This window comes from Neovison vison, chromosome 11 (assembly GCF_020171115.1).
Source record: "Neovison vison isolate M4711 chromosome 11, ASM_NN_V1, whole genome shotgun sequence".
Classification (NCBI taxonomy): Eukaryota; Metazoa; Chordata; class Mammalia; order Carnivora; family Mustelidae; genus Neogale; species Neogale vison.
This window is the reverse complement of record NC_058101.1, coordinates 28,434,239-28,453,337: the sequence shown is the minus strand read 5'-3', so window position 1 is coordinate 28,453,337 and position 19,099 is coordinate 28,434,239. Positions and strand designations below refer to the sequence as shown.

At 36.9% G+C, this 19,099-nt stretch overlaps 1 protein-coding gene across 1 annotated transcript in view; it reads right to left on the bottom strand.

The window, feature by feature from the left end:
• Positions 1 to 19,099, bottom strand: part of CORIN (corin, serine peptidase) — a 263,664-nt gene that overhangs the window by 148,797 nt on the left and 95,768 nt on the right. The window contains exon 6 of the mRNA XM_044224366.1: positions 12,478 to 12,659. Coding sequence (XP_044080301.1) covers positions 12,478 to 12,659 — 182 coding nt within the window. The remainder of the gene's footprint in view (positions 1 to 12,477; positions 12,660 to 19,099) is intronic.

Below are 19,099 nucleotides of genomic sequence, written 5' to 3'. Positions count from 1 at the left end.
ATTCAGAATTCCTTTACGTGGTTGACTCCACTTTACTCCATTGACATTTAGCCTGGATTCCTTTGTAGTTTCTGTGGGAAAGCATGTTTAAATGTAGTCACTAATATTCTTTTCACATTTGTTCTCACATAGGGTTGAACCAGGTGAGGTTTAACATTCCTTAAATGTTTGAAACATGGCAATTATTATTAATATTTCTGTTATAAAATACTTAGCAAAACATAAAGGCTTAGATTAGGGTTTTCCAAAAGCAGCACTATTGGTATTTTGAAACACATAGCTCTTTTGTTGTGAGGAGTTTTTCTGTGCATTGTAGGATGTAGCATATCTGGTCTCTACCCACTAGATTAGCATCTATTAAATCCTTCTGTGGATAGAGATTAACAACCAAAATGTCTACAGAAATTGCCAAATGTTCCCTGGTAAGGGCTACAAAATGACTCCTAGTTAAGAACTACTGTACTTCATGAGTATAAATTAATATTGTGATTATCATGATTACTTTTATTTTCTCAGATTATCTGGGGTGATGCTCAGAACAGAGTAGGTACTCAATTGATATGTACCAAATAAATGAAAATAAGGAGAAAAGGACTTCATCAGGTATATTTATAAGTGGTCTTATAAATAAATCCTTACATGATTAAGACTATATTATATAATAAATATTTCTCTAGTTGGTATACATATTCTTAGTATGAACACATTTTTAGTAACTGTGTGTGTATGCTAGAAATGATATTCTTATGCTTACACAAAGATCAGATTTGGCAGTAACTCTTTCCCTAGCACACGAACTATGAACGTATATATGATTGTTAGCATCTTGTTTATCCATCAAGTGTGAGACAAAACAATTTGTTTCAATTCTAGGAAAATATTGCATCGAACGCTTTTTATCAGAGTTATTTTCAGAGAATTAATTATACATTGAGAAAATATTACAACCAAAAGTTTTAAGAACACTATGACAAGTAAAAGATCTCAGATCCTCTCAGGAAATTTCTGTCTCTTTAAACATGTTTTTAGATACAAATAGTCCATCAAACTTCCAAGGTGTTTTTCAAGGTTAGAAAATTTGTAACATTGTCTGATATTTGGAGAACCTATATTAAGTGGAATTTCAGTTTGAGCCATTAAATAAAATCAAAATCTTATTTTGATATTTAAGAACTGAAACTTTTTGATCATCAGTGTTAAAGAATACTGATGATATTCTGAATTTTAAATTTTCTCTATGGATTCTTAAATCCTATACCAAAAGGCTACATTTTCCAAATGACCTCTAATAAAGACAACAAATAAAGTGTTCTTATCACAACAGGGGCAAAGTTATCTGAAAAAGAAAAGATGTCAGGAACTTCTCTTTCAGATACTCTCACTCATCCTTCTAATGATTTATTGCTGTATACTGTCTTTCAGATGGAATCCTGATTTAGCAGCAGACCTATACTAAACACTGTGTTAAAAAGAAAATAAAACAAACTTCCACTCCTAGCTTAAAAAACTTGCAGCAGATCGATGCCCTCATCAAGTAAAACTAGAAAAGCCAGATAAAACAGAAGAAACATCTGTATAAAGGCATCTGAGTTCTCAAGACAATTAGGATGTGAATGGCCAAGATCCTGGAGAGAAGATAACTGTAGAACAGAGAGTATATATTCTGCGGATGCTTTTTCCCTTGTGGAACTTGCCAGTTCTTGGCATGGTGCTAAAAACAAGGAATCTGGACATGGGGCCACTGCAAAGAGGCGGAGAAATCAGCAGAACTTTTGACAATCCCACAGGCATAGTGAGACAAAAGTTAGAGTTTGGGTGTTGCCAAAGGAGTTGGGTTTTAAGGAGCCAAGTATGTTGTCAGAAAGGAGACACAGACAAGTAGGCCTATCATTTGGAAGGATCCTCTCTTGAGGCATTTTCCACAAAGAGCAAGAGATTAAAGAGCTATGCAAAACACCTCTGCAAAATAAAATGGAAATTCCAACAATTGTATTGTTCTGAAAAGAAAAAAATAGAATTTGGGACTTCCCAAGGAGCAAGAGAATGCAACAAACAACTCAGTTTCTCATTTGGGACCACTTTAGAAGTGCAACCTCAGAACCCCTGATAAACCAGAGATAGACAACAAAACAATAAAATCAGCTCAGTTTCTGTTGGATCAAGGTGATCTGTCCCGACTATGTGTCTGTTCCTCAAGAAAGGCTTTGGTGCCCCAAATGTCAGCCAACAATCGTTAGCTCCTTCAGCTTTTGCTCCAACTGCAAAGGGCTGTCTCATCTAAAGGCACATCATTTCCAGGAAGGACCACACCAGTGAGTAATTGAGATGGGGATGTAAAGAACCAGCTATTTTGGCCCAATGTGGAATGCCTTTCCCAGACAAAATACTCCAGAGATCTGCATGGATTTAGAAGGGACTTAAATGGGCCTAGAGCAAATTTTAATTTCTCTGTCTGCTCAATCCTGTTTTCTCTCCATTCTTTACACAAGTCTGATGCCTAGTTAACATCCTGTACAATAAACTCCATCTCAATGACTACTTCTGAAAAACTCAATTTGTGATATTCCAGAAGTGATCACCAAGAGAGCATGTTGTAAGATTGAGTTGTTAATCTGGATTATTACCTGCTGTGAAAGTGCCATCATTCATGGAAATTACAGCAGACATGCCCTGACACACTGGGGCAGTCAAATTGTTAGGTACAATATTGTATACTGTATGATAATGTGCTGATGGGAAGAAATGCACCAAATGGGGTTTGAGAAGTGCAAATAATAGGAATCATGAGAAGAGGGAGGCGAAGGAGGAGGAGGAGGAGAAAGAGGAGGAGGAGGAGGAGAAGAAGAAGAGGAGGAGGAGGAAGAAGGAGAAGAAGAAAAGAAGAAACTCTTAGGACAATGGATTGGATGCCTTACTACTAGGCATTAGTGATGATCTAGAAAACAGAAACTCAAAGCTACAGGTAATTGTAACTTGTGCATGAAGGCCAAAAAGCCTCTCTGGTAGCTCAGAAAGAGGCTCTTACATAGTGTAGCAGGAAAGTCTAGGAAACTGAGGACTAGGCTCAAGAATTAACAGTCAGAATCCTCAAACTCTACTGAAGGATAAACAGCTAATCAAAGCAGGTTTTTTATGCCAATGGAAAGCCTTAGTTAGGGGGAGGGAAGGAAGGAAGGAAAGAAAGGGAGAGTGAAAAAGGGAGGAAGGGAGAAAAGGGAGGAAGAAAGAGAAAGAGAGAGAGAGAGAGAGAAAGAAAAAGAACACTGACACTTAGGATAAAGACACCTGGAAATACCCCTCTGAATCTCTCACCTCTAGCTGACATTGAGGTTTTACATCACCAGAAATTGAAGGCTAAGGCAGAGCTGCAAACTGCCAGAGTGTTTTAGTCCTACCCATTGAAACAAAGGCACTGAACCCATTGAAAAGGGTGGGAGACGTATTGGTTCAAGGCATTTAAGGAGATATCCGTTCAGTCACTAACTGGCCATGGAGCTGCTATCTGAGAAAAACTTTCAGTGGTCAGACATGACAACAGAAACTTTACAATATAGACTTTGTTCAGGGAAATCACAAAACAAATAGCGACCATAAATGCAACACGAAATAGTAATAACAACAAATCCTGAGAAGAGGGAATATTGGATTTGCAGAGTTGTACATTGTATTATTTAAAACATCCAATTTTCAACAACAAGAACAACAACAACAAAAATATGACAAAGAGACAGGAAAGTATAACCTATATATAAGGGAAAAAAGAGTCAATGGACACTGACCCTGATGACACTCAGACACTGGACTTACTAGACAAAGAATTTACATCAACTATTTTGAATACATTCAAAGAATTTTTAAAAATCCTTTTTGAAAGAACTAAAGTATAGTAACAACGTGCCAATGAATAGAGAATATCAATAAAGAGATAAAAATTAGTTTTTTCTTAAAAAAAAAAAAAGAATCAAATAGAAATTCAGCAGTTGAAAAGTAGAACAAATGAAATGAAAACTTCACCAGGGATGCTTAACAGCATATTTAAACAAGTAGAATAAAGAATCAGCAAACTTGAAGATAAATAAATTGATATTATTCTATCTTTCCAGTCTAAGGAACACAAAGAAAAAAATCAAGAAAAATAACAGTTCCTTTAAAAAATATTTTTTTAGAGATTTTGTTTATTTATTTATTTGAGGGAGGAGAAAAGGGAGAGGGACATACAGACTCCTTGCTAAGCACAGAGTCTGACATGAGGCTCGATTCCACAACCCTAAGTGCGATCATGACCTGAGCCAAAATCAAGAGTCAGACCCTCAACAAACTGAGCCACCCAGATGCCCCCCAAAGTAACAGGTTTTTAAAGATTTAGAAGAAACATCAGGTGTACTAATATATACACTGCGGGAGTTCCACAAAGAGAGGAGAGAGAGAAAATAAGATGAAATCAGAGAGGGAGAAAAACCATAAGAGACTCTTAAATATCTAAGTGTTGCTGGAGGGGAGTTGGGTGGGAAGATGGGGTAACTGGGTGATGGACATTAAGGAGGGCACTTGATGCAAAGAGCACAGGGTGTTATGTGCAATTAATGAATCACTAAACTCTACCTCTGAAACTAATAATACACTGTATGTTAACTAATTGATCTTAAATAAAATAAGATATAACAATTAAAAAAGAAATATTTTAGAGTTCATCAAAAAAAGAGAGAGAGGAGAGAGAATGGGGCAGAAAGAGTACTTGACTATATAATAGCTGAGAAATCTCAAATTCGATGAATAATGTTGATTCACACATCTAAGAAGAAAAATAAACTCAAATTGAATAAACTCAAAAGGACCCATACATACATACATAACATATATACATAGATATGTCATAATCAAACTATCAAAAACCAAAGCTAGAAAGAATCTTGAGAACACCAAGAATACCACTCATCAGGCAAAACAGATTAATCTAGAAGATTAACAGCTGATTTTTCATTAGAAAGCATGTGTCCAAAGAAAGTGAGATTACATATTTAGAATGCTGAAAATAAAGGACTGTCAACCAAGAATTCTATATGCAGCAAAACAATCCTTCCAAAATGAAGACTATCATAGGACTTTTCTAAATTAAAAAAAAAAGTTGAAAGAATTTGCCACTATCAGAACTTCCCCATGAGAAATACGAAGAGAAGTCTTTCAGAATGAAATGAAAAGACAAGAGACAGTAACTCAAATCCACATGAAGAAATAAATATTACAAGTAGAGGTAATTCTTATGTAAATATAAGACACCATGAATATACTTTTGTTTGTGAATCCTCTCTTGTTCTATCATATTTAATAGACAACTTCATAAATCAGTAATTTTAAAACTATGTTTATGGGTTTATAATATATAAAGATATAATTTGTATGATAATAATGGCACAAAGAAGGAGCTAAGGAACAAAGCTATACAGAGCAAACTTTGTAAACAATTGAAATTAAGATGGTATTAATCTGAACTAGATTGTTATAACTTGATGCCAACTGTAAGTCCCAGAGCAACTAATAAAAACTAAAAAAAAAAGAAGCAATAAGAAAAATTAATAAATTAATTTAAAAAAATTTTTAAAGGAGCAACAAGAAATTAAAGTGATATGTTTTAAAAAATATAATAGAAAAGGAGGTAATGGAGGATAGAGGAATTTTTTAAAAGACATAGAGAAAACGAATAGCAAAATAAAAGATGTAGGTCCTCTCTTATCAGTAATTACATTAAATGTAAATGAATTAAACAGTACAATCAAAAGACAAGGATTTGTCTAGTGCAGAAAAAAAATGCTATTCAACTATATGTTCAACTCATAGAGATACAAATAGGTCTAAAGTTTAAAAATTGAAAATTTGAGATGTGTATATGTTTACATACATTCTGATATTGTTGGGTAGAGTATTCTAATAGCTGTGTAAATCAAGTCAGTTTATATTGTTTTTCAATTCTTCCTCCTTATAGATGATCTACCTAATTGTTCCATCCCCAATTTTCCCCTTAATTCTATCATTTTTGCTTAATATATTTCTGGGCTCTGATATTAGGTTATGAGATTCTTGATGAATTGACTTTATAATCATTTTAAAATGTCCTTCTTTGCTTCTAGTAATCATCTTACTGCAAAGCTGTAATAACCAATACAGCAGGTACTCACATAAAAATCGCCATATAAATCAATGGAAGAGAATTGAGAGTTCAGACGTAAACTCATATATCTATGACCAATCGATTTTTGACAAGGTACTTAGTCTATTCAACAGGGAAAGAATAGTCTCTTCCATAGTTGTTGTTCAGATAACTGGATGAGGTTGGACCCCTACCTCATACCATATAAGAAAAGTAATTCAAAATAATTGATGACCTACATATGAGAGCTAAAATCTTAAAACTCTTAGAAGAAAACAGGAGTAAATATTAGTGACCTTGGATTAGAATATGATTTTTTTAGACATGATATTAAAAGCAAAAGTGACAAAAGAAAAGATAGATAAACTGAACTTTCTCAAAGTTAGAAAAAACTTCTGTGCTTCAAAGGACAAAATCAAGAAAAGTCATTTGAAAATCACTTGAAAAGATACCCACAGAACATAAGAAAATATTTGCAAATAATATATCTGATAATGGACTTGTATCCAGCATGGATGAAGAACTCTTACAATTCAGCAATTAAAAAACAAATCACCTAATTTTAATACAGTCTACATATTTAAATAGCTCCTTCTAAAAAAGATATACAAATGACTAACAAGCTCATGAAATGTTGAATTATCTACATACTTAGTCATTATTAAATTGCAAAACAAAACCACAATGAGATACTACTTCATACCCACTAGGATGGTTAAAATCAAAAAGGATAACAAATGTTGGTGAGGATGTAGAAAAACTGGAATGCTTTTCCACACTGATGGTGAGAGTGGAATTCCCTCAAATGTTAAACAGAGTTATTACTGGTCACAATTCTACTCCAAGGTATATACCCAAGGGAATTGGTATATGCGAAACCAAGTTCACATAAAATCTTCACATGAATATTAATTGTGGCATCACTCATAATAAACAAAAAAGTAGAAACACCCAAATGTTCCTCAGCTAATGTATGGATTTTTTAAAAAAGGATATTCATACAAAGGAATAATAATTGGCAATAAAAATATACGAAGTACTGATACATACTACAACATGAATAAATCTTGAAAACATGCTATATGAAGGAAGCAAATCACAAAAATTCCCATTTTATGATTCCATTTATATGAAATGTCCAAAATAAGCACGTCCATAGACTCTGAGTGTAGATTAGTGATTTCCAGTGGCTGGGGGAGAAGAAAATGTCATTACTGCTAATGGGTATGGAGTTTCTTTTTAGGGTGACAAAAATGTTTTGGAATTAGATGGCTGAGATGGTTACACAACTCTATAAGTATACAAAAACCAGTTAATTATATATTTTAAAAAGAGTGAATATTATGGTATGTGAATTATATATCACTAAAGTTTATATTTTTAACATAATATGGGGAAAATCATATCATCTCAAGAGATGTAGAAAATGCATTTGATGAAATTCAAAATCCATTCATGATTTAAAAAAAAGCCTTAGCAAACCAGGTATTGAAAGGACTTCCTTAATCTGACACAGAGTATCAGTAAAAGTCTTTCTGCAAACATTATAATTAAAAGTGAAATATTGAAACCTTTCTCTATGACAAAGAAGAAACAGAAGCATAAGGATTGAGAAGGAGAAAATAAACAGTCATTTGCAGATGACAGAATGTGCACTTAGAAAATCCAAATGAATCTACAGAGAGGTGTAAAAATCAGTATGTGGGGTTTTTTTTTAATTTATTTATTTTCAGAAAAACATTATTCATTATTTTTTTTCACCACACCCAGTGCTCCATGCAAGCCGTGCCCTCTATAATACCCACCACCTGGTACCCCAACCTCCCACCCCCCCCGCCACTTCAAACCCCTCAGATTGTTTTTCAGAGTCCATAGTCTCTCATGGTTCACCTCCCCTTCCAATTTACCCAAATTCCCTTCTCCTCTCTAACGCCCCTTGTCCTCCATGCTATTTGTTATGCTCCACAAATAACTGAAACCATATGATAATTGACTCTCTCTGCTTGACTTATTTCACTCAGCATAATCTCTTCCAGTCCCGTCCCTGTAGCTACAAAAGTTGGGTACTCATCCTTTCTGATGGAGGCATAATACTCCATAGCGTATATGGACCACATCTTCCTTATCCATTCATCCGTTGAAGGGCATCTTGGTTCTTTCCATAGTTTGGCGACCGTGGCCATTGCTGCTATAAACATTGGGGTACAGATGGCCCTTCTTTTCACGACATCTGTGTCTTTGGGGTAAATACCCAGGAGTGCAATTGCAGGGTCATAGGGAAGCTCTATTTTTAATTTCTTGAGGAATCTCCACACTGTCCTCCAAAGAGGCTGCACCAATTTGCATTCCCACCAACAGTGTAAGAGGGTTCCCGTTTCTCCACATCCTCTCCAACACATGTTGTTTCCTATTTTGTTAATTTTGGCCATTCTAACTGGTGTAAGTTGGTATCTCAATGTGGTTTTAATTTGAATCTCCCTGAGGGCTAATGATGATGAACATTTTGGCCATCCGATCAAAATTCCACCGGCATTCTTCAAAGAGCTGGAGCAAATAATCCTAAAATTTATGGAATCAGAAGAGACCCCGAATTGCTAAGGAAATGTTGAAAAACAAAAATAAAGCTGGCGGCATCACCTTACCTGATTTCAAGCTTTATTACAAAGCTGTGATCACCAAGACAGCATGGTACTGGCATAAAAACAGACACATAGACCAGTGGAACAGAGTAGAGAGCCCAGATATGGACCCTCTACTCTATGGTCAATTAATCTTCGACAAAACAGGAAAAAATATACAGTGGAAAAAAGACAGTCTCTTCAATAAATGGTGCTGGGAAAACTGGACAGCTATATATAGAAGAATGAAACTCGACCATTCTCTTACACCGTACACAAAGATCAACTCAAAATGGATAAAAGACCTCAACGTGAGACAGGAATCCATCAGAATCCTAGAGGAGAACATAGGCAGTAATCTCTTTGATATCAGCCACAGCAACTTCTTTCAAGATACGTCTCCAAAGGCAAAGGAAACAAAAGCGAAAATAAACTTTTGGGACTTCATCAAAATCAAAAGCTTCTGCACAGCAAAGGAAACAGTCAAGAAAACAAAGAGGCAACCCACGGAATGGGAGAAGATATTTGCAAGTGACAGTACATACAAAAGGTTGATATCCAGGATCTATAATGAACTCCTCAAACTCAACACACACGAAACAGGCAAACACATCAAAAAATGGGCAGAAGATATGAACAGACACTTCTCCAATCAAGACATACAAATGGCTATCAGACACATGAAAAAATGTTCATCAGTATGTGGTTTTAATTTGAATCTCCCTGATGGCTAGTGATGATGAACATTTTTTCATGTGTCTGTTAGCCATCTGCATGTCTTTATTGGAGAAGTGTCTGTCCATATCTTCTGCCCATTTTTTTATATGATTGTCTGTTTTGTGTGTGTTGAGTGTGAGGAGTTCATTATAGATCCTGGATATCAACCTTTTGTCTGTAGGGTCATTTGCAAATATCTTCTCCCATTCCGTGGGTTGCCTCTTTGTTTTCTTGACTGTTTCCTTTGCTGTGCAGAAGCTTTTGATTTTGATGAAACCCAAAAGTTCATCTACATTGAGATATCACCTTACACCAGTTAGAATGGCCAAAATTAGCAAGACAGGAAACAACATGTGTTGGAGAGGATGTGGAGAAAGGGGAACACTCTTACACTGTTGGTGGGAATGCAAGTTGGTGCAGCCTCTTTGGAGAACAGTGTGGAGATTCCTCAAGAAATTAAAAATAGAGCTTCCCTATGACCCTGCCATTGCACTCCTGGGTATTTCCCCCTAAGATACAGATGTAGTGAAAAGAAGGGCCATCTGTACCCCAATGTTTATAGCAGCAATGGCCACGGTCGCCAAACTGGAAAGAACCAAGATGCCCTTCAACGGATGAATGGATAAGGAAGATGTGGTCCATATACACTATGGAGTATTATGCCTCCATCAGAAAGGATGAATACCCAACTTTTGTAGCAACATGGACGGGACTGGAAGAGATTATGCTGAGTGAAATAAGTCAAGCAGAGAGAGTCAATTATCATATGGTTTCAGTTATTTGTGGAGCATAACAAAAAGCATGGAGGACATGGGAAGTTAGAAGGGGGTTGGGGGAAATTGGAAGGGGAGGTGAATCATGAGAGACTACGGACTCTGAAAAACAATCTGAGGGGTTTGTAGTAGTGGGGGTGTGGGAGGTCGGGGTACCAGGTGGTGGGTATTACAGAGGGCACGGATTGCATGGAGCACTGGGTGTGGTGAAAAAATAATAATACTGTTATGCTGAAAATAAATAAATGAAAAAAAATTATAAAAAAATCAGTGTGAGATTTATTTGTATACAAACAAATTTTTTTTAGAGATTCCATTTACAAATGACATAAAAATATCAGATACACATAAATAAATCTAAGAGAAGATGAACAAAATCTTTCTGGTTGAAATTATCAAACACTACTGAGAGAAAATAAAGAATAACTCATTAAACTACTTAAGTAAAGATTACCATAGCATATCATTTTGATGGGTTGGAAGATGGGTTATAAAACAATTCTGCCTAATTTGAACTATGGATTTAATGCAATCCCAATTCAAAACAAAAAGCACTTGGGGAAACTGCACAGTGATTTGAAAATTTACATAAAATGCGAAGGACCAAGAATAGGCAAACAATCTTTCGGAAGTAAAAAGCTGAGGGACTTATTGAATATAAAGACTTACAAAACTATAGGAATCCAGACAGAGCAGAATTAGCTTAATTCTATGCCAAATAGAGGGTCTAGAAACACATGTATATATAATCCATCACTTGACCAAAAACAAAGGTGACATTATAGTACAGAGGGAGAAGATAATACTCTAAATAAATAAAGGGCAGTGGGCCAATTAACTATATGCACAGAAAAAAGTTAATCCATAGCTCTCACCATACACAAAAATTAATTCCAGAATATGGTATTGTAAATGTAAATGCTAAAACAATAAGGTCCAAGAAGAAAAAAGGAAAAAAACCCTACATTTTTGTGTAGGCAAGGATGTTTTAAAGAAGACACCAAAAAGGAATCACAAAATAAAAGACTGATAATATAGACCCATTAAAATTAAGACCTTCTGCTTAATTTTAACACTAAAAAGAAAGGCAAGCCACAGAGTGGGAGATCTTCACAATACATAAACCCAGGAGTTGACATATCTAGGATACATAAAGAACCATAAATCAAGAACAAAAAGGCAAACTACCCAACCAAAGAATGGATAAAACACTCGGACAGATGCTTCATGAAAAGAGCTATTTACATCACCAAATTCTTTTGAAAAATTAATCAAACTCATGATGGAAATGCCACTTAAAACCACAAAAGACTGCAATGCTATCACCAGAATTGGTAAAATGAAAAAGACTGACAATAACAAGTGTTGGGGAGGATTTGGAGCAACTGCAGCTTTCACACCCAGTTTACTGGAGGATAAATTGGTACAACCACTTCAAAAAACTTTTTGCTGAATATATATATGGACCATGTTCAATCAAAGACATGCACAAGAATAGTCAAAACAAATAGTCAAAACATCACTATTCATAATAGCTAGAAACAACTCAAGTGAACAATTTAATTGAATAACAATTGAACAGAATAATATATTAGGGTATATAATATATTAGGATACTATGCAACAGTGAGAATGAATGAACCACAAGAAGAAAATGTAAGGAATCTCTCAAAAATAATCTTGCGCAAGTGAAGCTAGATACAAAAGGAGTCCATCCTTCCCAATTTCACTGACACGAAGTTCAGAAGTGGGCAAGATGACAGGTATCACTTTGAAGTTATACCTCAGAAGAGAGGTTTCTTTGGTGGGGGGGGGGTAAGATGACTGGAAGGGGGCTTGAGAGATTTAGGAGGATGCTGGACGTTTGGTGATTTGCTTCTTTCACTTAACATTTTCAAGGTTCATCCGTATCATAGCATGTACAAGTACCTCATACATTTTTATTGCCAATTAATATTCCACTGTATGAATATACTATTTTTTAAAATCTATACATTAGATAAAGAATATGCGGTTGTTTCCACTTTTTGGTTGCCATTATTAATGCCACTACGGACATTCATGTAGAAGTTTTGTGTGATCTATCTCTTGATCTGGGTGCTGGTTACAGGGGTCCGGTCACTTTCATAAAATACACTGAAGTATGTATTATATGTATACGTTCTTGTATGAATGGTGTATTTCAATAAAAATTTCTTAAATGAAATGAAACACAAACACATACATTGCTTGCCTTTTTCCTGTTGTGGAGAGAAGCAAATTCTGCTGACGTTGCTGCTTTCGGTTTGGTTTCTAAACTGGGAGCAGGTGAGGAAACCGGGCCAGGAGGCGTTCACCATCCCTAGGACTGATTCACAGCCCTCTTTTGCAGCTTCACAGAAAGACCTACAGGGCAGGAGACCATGGCTAGAAGAAAAAAAAAGTGAAAATTAATATTTTTTACTGACTACTTTTTGAAATAAGAATGAAATTAAAGTTAGCCACCAGTGCAGTGCCGTGATATTTTCTTAATTTATATTTTCTAGAGTAAACAACTTAAATTTCTACATTAAGTCCTAAAACAAGGATTGGAGCCACCCTATTACCATGATTCTTGAGGGAATAAGCTAGCTCCGTAATGTATCAGCTTACTATCTCTTGTAAAAATATTTATCTCAAGTGATTTTTTTTTTTAGATAGATTTCCTGTGCTCAAGCAAACCTGTCAACCAAAAAAAAAAAAAAAAAAAGCTCTAGTTAATAGCAAATGCAGTAAATTAACATAGAAAGGAAGGCCTCCAAATTGGAAAAGCAGAAGTAGGTCACAAAATAGGTTAATTTCATTTCTTTATCTTCCCTTTGAAAAATTAAAAGTGTCTCTGAGACGTAGACAGAAAACTGCTCCTGGAACTCCACTGCTTCCCCAGAAAAAATAGACAAGGGCCAACTCAGTTGTTTATCTATAGTAATAAACTATTGATCTTCATTTTTAAACAGTTATTAACCTTCCCAGATTTCTCCTTATCTTCTGCAAAATAGAAAAAAGCAAACAACTGCTATTAATGGTAAGAGTAATGATGCCCCCAGAGCGTGGCTTTATTCCTCTGCCTCGCAACCCAACACTTGTGGACGAGAATGTTAGAATTCTAGTAGTAAATGTAGAAATGTTAAAAGGCAGGGACTTGTTCCCTTGCAGACCCGGCTGCCATCTCCCGCACGGTAGCCACAGAATGCTTCTCTCGCCCTGGCTGGTGATCTGGCAAAGCTGTTTCAAATCGTTTTAAGGAAACTGGGAAAGAAGATATACCTGTCAATCAAGGCAAAGCACACACTTCACTTGGTAGGGTCGTGAAGATGTTGCATGATCATAAAATATGGGATCTGTTCACAAATCTTAAGCAATACCTGGTTCAAATCCTCCATTTGAGACAAGCCCAGGAAGATTCTGGGATGGACTCAAGATCATACATCTTCTTAATGGCAAAGCAGGAAGAGAATCCTGGTGTTTGAACTTTTGGTTTATATTCTACCTACCCTTCCGTATTATCTATTTTCACATAAGGATCAAATAATTCGGCTTTAAAAAAAAAAATCTCTTGACTAAGCAAGCACATTAAGATTCCCCATTCATACTTCTCTGGATAGCAGGAACATTAATGGGATACACCAGCCACTGAATTAAAATAGAACTGATAGAATCTGTAGAAGAATTTTGGGAGAGGGATCTTGTTCTATATACAAATATGGAAAAGGGGTACTTGATAATTATATTCACATGCAAAATGTTTTTGACCCTCCTCTCAGGAAGTTGTCTCAAAACTCAGTATCTTGTAGAATCCTGATCTCCACATAATTACCTACCTACTAAATTTGTTAATGAAGATGTGGAAAGAGAGGTTTTGCATTTGAAAGATTTGGTTTGGGCTATAAAATTATGAACTTGTCCAGACAAGTTTCTTGGTGTAAAGAAGACAGCTGACTTCCATTGAGAAATACATAGATAGTTACAGGACTAAGGAAGTGACACTTAAATAACATTTTTAAATCTTATTCCGGAGGGGCACCTGGGTGGCTCAGTCAGTTAAGAGACACACTCTTGGTTTTGGCTCAGGTCATGATCTCAGGATGGTTGAACCCCACCACGGTCTCAGCTCTGGACGTGGAGCCTGCTTAGGATTCTCTCTCTCTCTCTGTCCCCACCCCCAATAACACAATCTCTATTCATTCTCTCCCTCTCTCATGAAACAAAAATCTTATCCTAGAGAAGTTAGAGACTATATTTTCTCAAATAGAACTGAAGGACATGGTTGAAGAATCAGATCATAGAATTTTTAGGCAATTGCTTTACAACACTTTGCTAGGCTTTGTTCTAAGTGCATTAACTCACTCATTTCTCATTAAAGCCCTAAATGATAAGTACTATTACTATCATCCCAAATATACAAATAAGAAAAATTAAAGCACAGGAAAAATAAGACGCTTGTCCAAGATCACTGAAGTGAGTGTCAGAGCCAGGATTCAAACCCAGTCAGACTGATCCCAGGATCCACTCAGTTAAACATTTTATTCATGTGAACCCATACTTCAGGAATGTGTGTTCCAAAAGCACAACTCAAGGTTTGTTCAAAACTTGATATTTGGGGCTCCTGGGTGGCTCAGTCATTAAGCATCTGCCTTTGGCTCAGGTCATGATTCCAGGATCTTGGGATCGAGCCCCATATTGGACTCTCTGATCAGCGGGTAGTCTGCTTCTCCCTCTCTCATTCCCCCTGCTTGTGTTCCCTTTCTCGCTGTGTCTCTCACTGTCAAATAAATAAATAAAATCTTAAAAAAATAAAACAAACCCAAAAAGCTTGATACTTAATATCAGATATTTTTCAGGTTTGGCTCTAGACCACCACAATAGAATACTGTGACTATCACAATAAAACAAATCAAATTAATTTCTTGGTTTCCCATCACTAAAAAAGTCAGGTCAACACTATGCTACAGACTATTAAGTACACAACAGCATCATGTCTTAAAAAACAATGTACCATGTATGCACCTTAATTAAAAAATACTTTACTGCCAAAAAATGCTAATCATCATCTGAGCTCTCAGTGAATTATAATCTTTCTGCGGGTGCAGGGTCTTGCCTAGATGTGGGTGGCTGCTGACTGGTCAAGGTGGGGGCTGCTGAAGGTTGGGGTGACTGTGACAATTGCTTAAAATAAGACAATAGTGAAGTCTCCCACATTCTTTGATTCTTCCTTTCATGAGCAATTTCTCTGTAACTGGGATGCTGTTTGATACCACCTTCCCCACAGTACAACTTTCCAAATTGGTGGCCATCCTCTCAAACCCTGCTGTGGCCTTATAAACTAAGTTTATGTAACATTCTAAATCCTTCGTTGTCATTTCAATAATTTTCCCACATCTTCACAGGAGTAGATCCCATCTCAAGAAACCACTTTCTTTGTTGATCCTTGAGAAGCAGCTCCTCATCTGTTCAAGTTGAATCATGAGATTGTAGCAATCCAGTCGTGTCTTCAATCTCCACTTCGCATTCTAGTTCTCCTGTGATTTCTACCACACCTGCTGTTACTTCCTCCACTGAGTCTGGAACCCCTCAAAGTCTTCTGTGAGGTTTGGAACCCACTTCTTTCAAAATTCTGATAATGTTAATATTTTGATCTCATCCCATGAATCACCAATGTTCTTAAAGGCATTTCAATGGTTAATCCTGTCCAGAAGGTTTTCAATTTGTTTTTCCCAGATCCATCAAAGGAATCGCCACCTATGACAACTATCACCTTAGGGAACGTATTTCTTAAAAGTAAGACTTGAAAGTTGGGATGACTGCTTGATCCATGGGCTAAAGAATAGGTGTTGTGTCAGCAGACACATAAACCACGTTAATCTCATTGTCCATCTCCATCTCTTGGGTGACCAGCTGCATTGTCAATGAGCAGCAATATTTGAAAGGAATCTTTTTTTTCTGAGCAGTAGATCTGGCTTAAAATATTCAGTAAATCATGGTCATAAACAGATGTGCTATTATCAAGGCTTTGTTGTTCCATTTATAGAGTACAAGCAGAATAGATTTGGCGTAATTCTTAAGGGCCCTAGAGATTCCGGAAAGGCATATGAACTGTGGCTTCAACTCAAAGTCACCAGCTGCATTAGCCCCTAACAGGAGGGTCAGCCTGTCCTTTGAAGCTCTGAAGCCAGGCATTGACTTCTCTCTAACTTTTGAAAGCCCCTGATAGCATCTTCTTCCAAGAGGAGGCTGTTTTATCCACACTGAAAACCTGTTGTTCAGTGTGGCCACCTTGATTAATTATTTAGCTGGATCTCCTGGAGGCACTTGCTGCAGCTTCTCCATCAGCACTGGCTGCTTTGCCCATACTTTTATGTTCTAGAGAAGGCTTCTTTTCTTAAACCCCATGAGCCAACCTATGATAGCTTTAAACTTTTCTTCGGCAGCTTTTTCACTTCCCTGTCTTCACAGAATTGAAGAGAATTAGGGTCCTGCTTTAAGCTTTAGGAGTAGGCTTTGGGTTAAGGCAATATTGTGGCTGGTTTGATCTTCTGTCCAGACCTCTCAAACTGTCTCCATATCAACAAGGCTGTTCTGCTCTCTTATCATGCATGTGTTCGCTGGAGTAGCACTTTTAATTTCCTTAGAACTTTTTCTTTGCATTCAGAATCTCAGGGTTTGGCACAACAGGCCTAGATTTGGTCCTTCTTGGCTTTTGACACACCTTCCTTACTAAGCTTAATCATTTCTAGTTTTTTTTTTTTTAGATTTTATTTATTTATTTGAGAGACAGAGATCACAAGTAAGCAGGAAGAGGAGGAAGCAGGCTCCTTGCCGAGCAGAGAGCCCGATGCAGGGCTCAATCCCAGGACCCTGAGATCATGACCTGAGCCAAAGGCAGAGGCTTAACCCACTCATTTCTAGTTTTTGATTTAAAGTGAGAATCATGCAACTCTTCCTTTCACTAGAATACTTAGAGGTCATTACAGGGTTATTAATTGGCCTAATTTAACATTGTTGTATCTCAGGGAATTGAGGGGACTGAAGGGAGGGAGACTGACAGGAGAACGGCCAGGGGAATGCACAGCACTTATTAAGTTCACCCTCTTATATGCGTGTGGTTCACAGGACTCCAAACCAATTATAACAGCACATCAAAGATCACTAATTGCAGATCATCAAAGCAAATATAATACTAATGATAATAATAATAATACTGCAAGAATTACCAAAATGTGACACAAAGATGTGAAGGGAGCAAAGGCTGTTGGCAACATGGCACCCACAGACTTGCTCGACACAGGGTTGCCGCTGACCTCCAATTTATAAAAAATGCAACACGTGTGAAGCACAATAAGGCAAAGTGCAATTAAACAAGGCATGCTTGCATGCACTTTCTGAGTGGACCAACTGTATACACAAGGTTGGGTTCTCCCTTCATTCCACAAACTCCTAGTTAACCAGCAATGAATCAGTATTTGCCAAATGGTCTAAGGAACACCAAGAAAGGTAAAGTCCTTTCTCTCTCTCTCTCTTTTTTTCTTTGTGTGAGACAGCCCAGAGTAAAGCTACAAGCAATCTGGATTTATTTTCGGCATTCTTCCTTTGCCTTCTAGTCCCTGACCTGGGTCCCAGTTTCTGACACCATCCCAGCCACCCCCACTCCAGCAACCCCACTCAGATGGCCATCTCTACCAGAGTGTTCCTAGCTCATAAACATTTTCTTCCCTTCCTATAATCAAAACTACATTCCCCAAATGATCAGCTCCCAATTAGGTTGCCAAAGAAAAAGAAAGATGAAAATAACACAGAGTAATTCATAATCACAGATGAACACTTAACCCTCCCAAAGGTTTTTGCATCATTAGAAGATTCTTTGCTGGAGCGAAGGAGTCTCTAATTGATGGAATGCCAAGTGCCACTACAGGGGAAACATTCATCTAACATAGTCAGCAGGGGTGTGGGGGGCTGTTCAGGGGAAGATCCTTGAGAAGCTGTCTACACACAGGGTCCAATTCTCCCAAGAGGTTTCTGGACCTTTCCTCACTTATGAACCCATATATTTTTGGGTTCATACATCTACATCTTTTCTCAGAATCTTCTGTAAGAGTAATAAAGTTTCACACAAAGGTCCAGTAAACAATTTTCATGTTCTAAACCTGAATCTTATCTCAGAAACTAACTGTCATTGACTCTTACCACGGACATCTTCTGCAGGAAAACATAAGTCTACCATTCTAAAACTCCCGTACTCCTCACTGTCTAATCTTGGGCCAACAGTTCACTCAAACCAAGACTCACACTTTCCTCATTTGAAAAGTGAGGGGTTTGAAAGAGCTGATTTCCCTTGGTTCTTTAACCAATAACATTTCGTAAATCAAGATTCATTCTTTAACACAGTACTTCTCAGAGGAGCTGTGATAATCCTACCAGCTTTGCTAAATTTCAAAAGGTAACAGACATTTTTCTTGAGATTTGTTCTGGGAATATATAGAGACATTAAAATACCATTAGGCCTTCCATTCTAAAAATAGGACCTAAGAAAAATGTCTACTAGAGTGTTTCCAAATAGCTCTCATAAGAGGTGTAACCAACCGAGACCCATAAGCTTCAAATTGCTGGACCAGGACATGTGAAATAGTGATAGAGTATTTATAACGAGCAGCCCTTTCAAACAGTGAGCAAAACGAGGAGCCATTTGTTCTTGCTTTGCATGAAGTCCAACTGCCTATGAGGGGTTGAAGTATTTGGCTTTTCATCACATGGAACAGTGCAGTGAGACAGACCACACTATTTTGGAACATGAGTGTCTATATCCAAGCAGCAAGCTGACTGACATCTGAAAA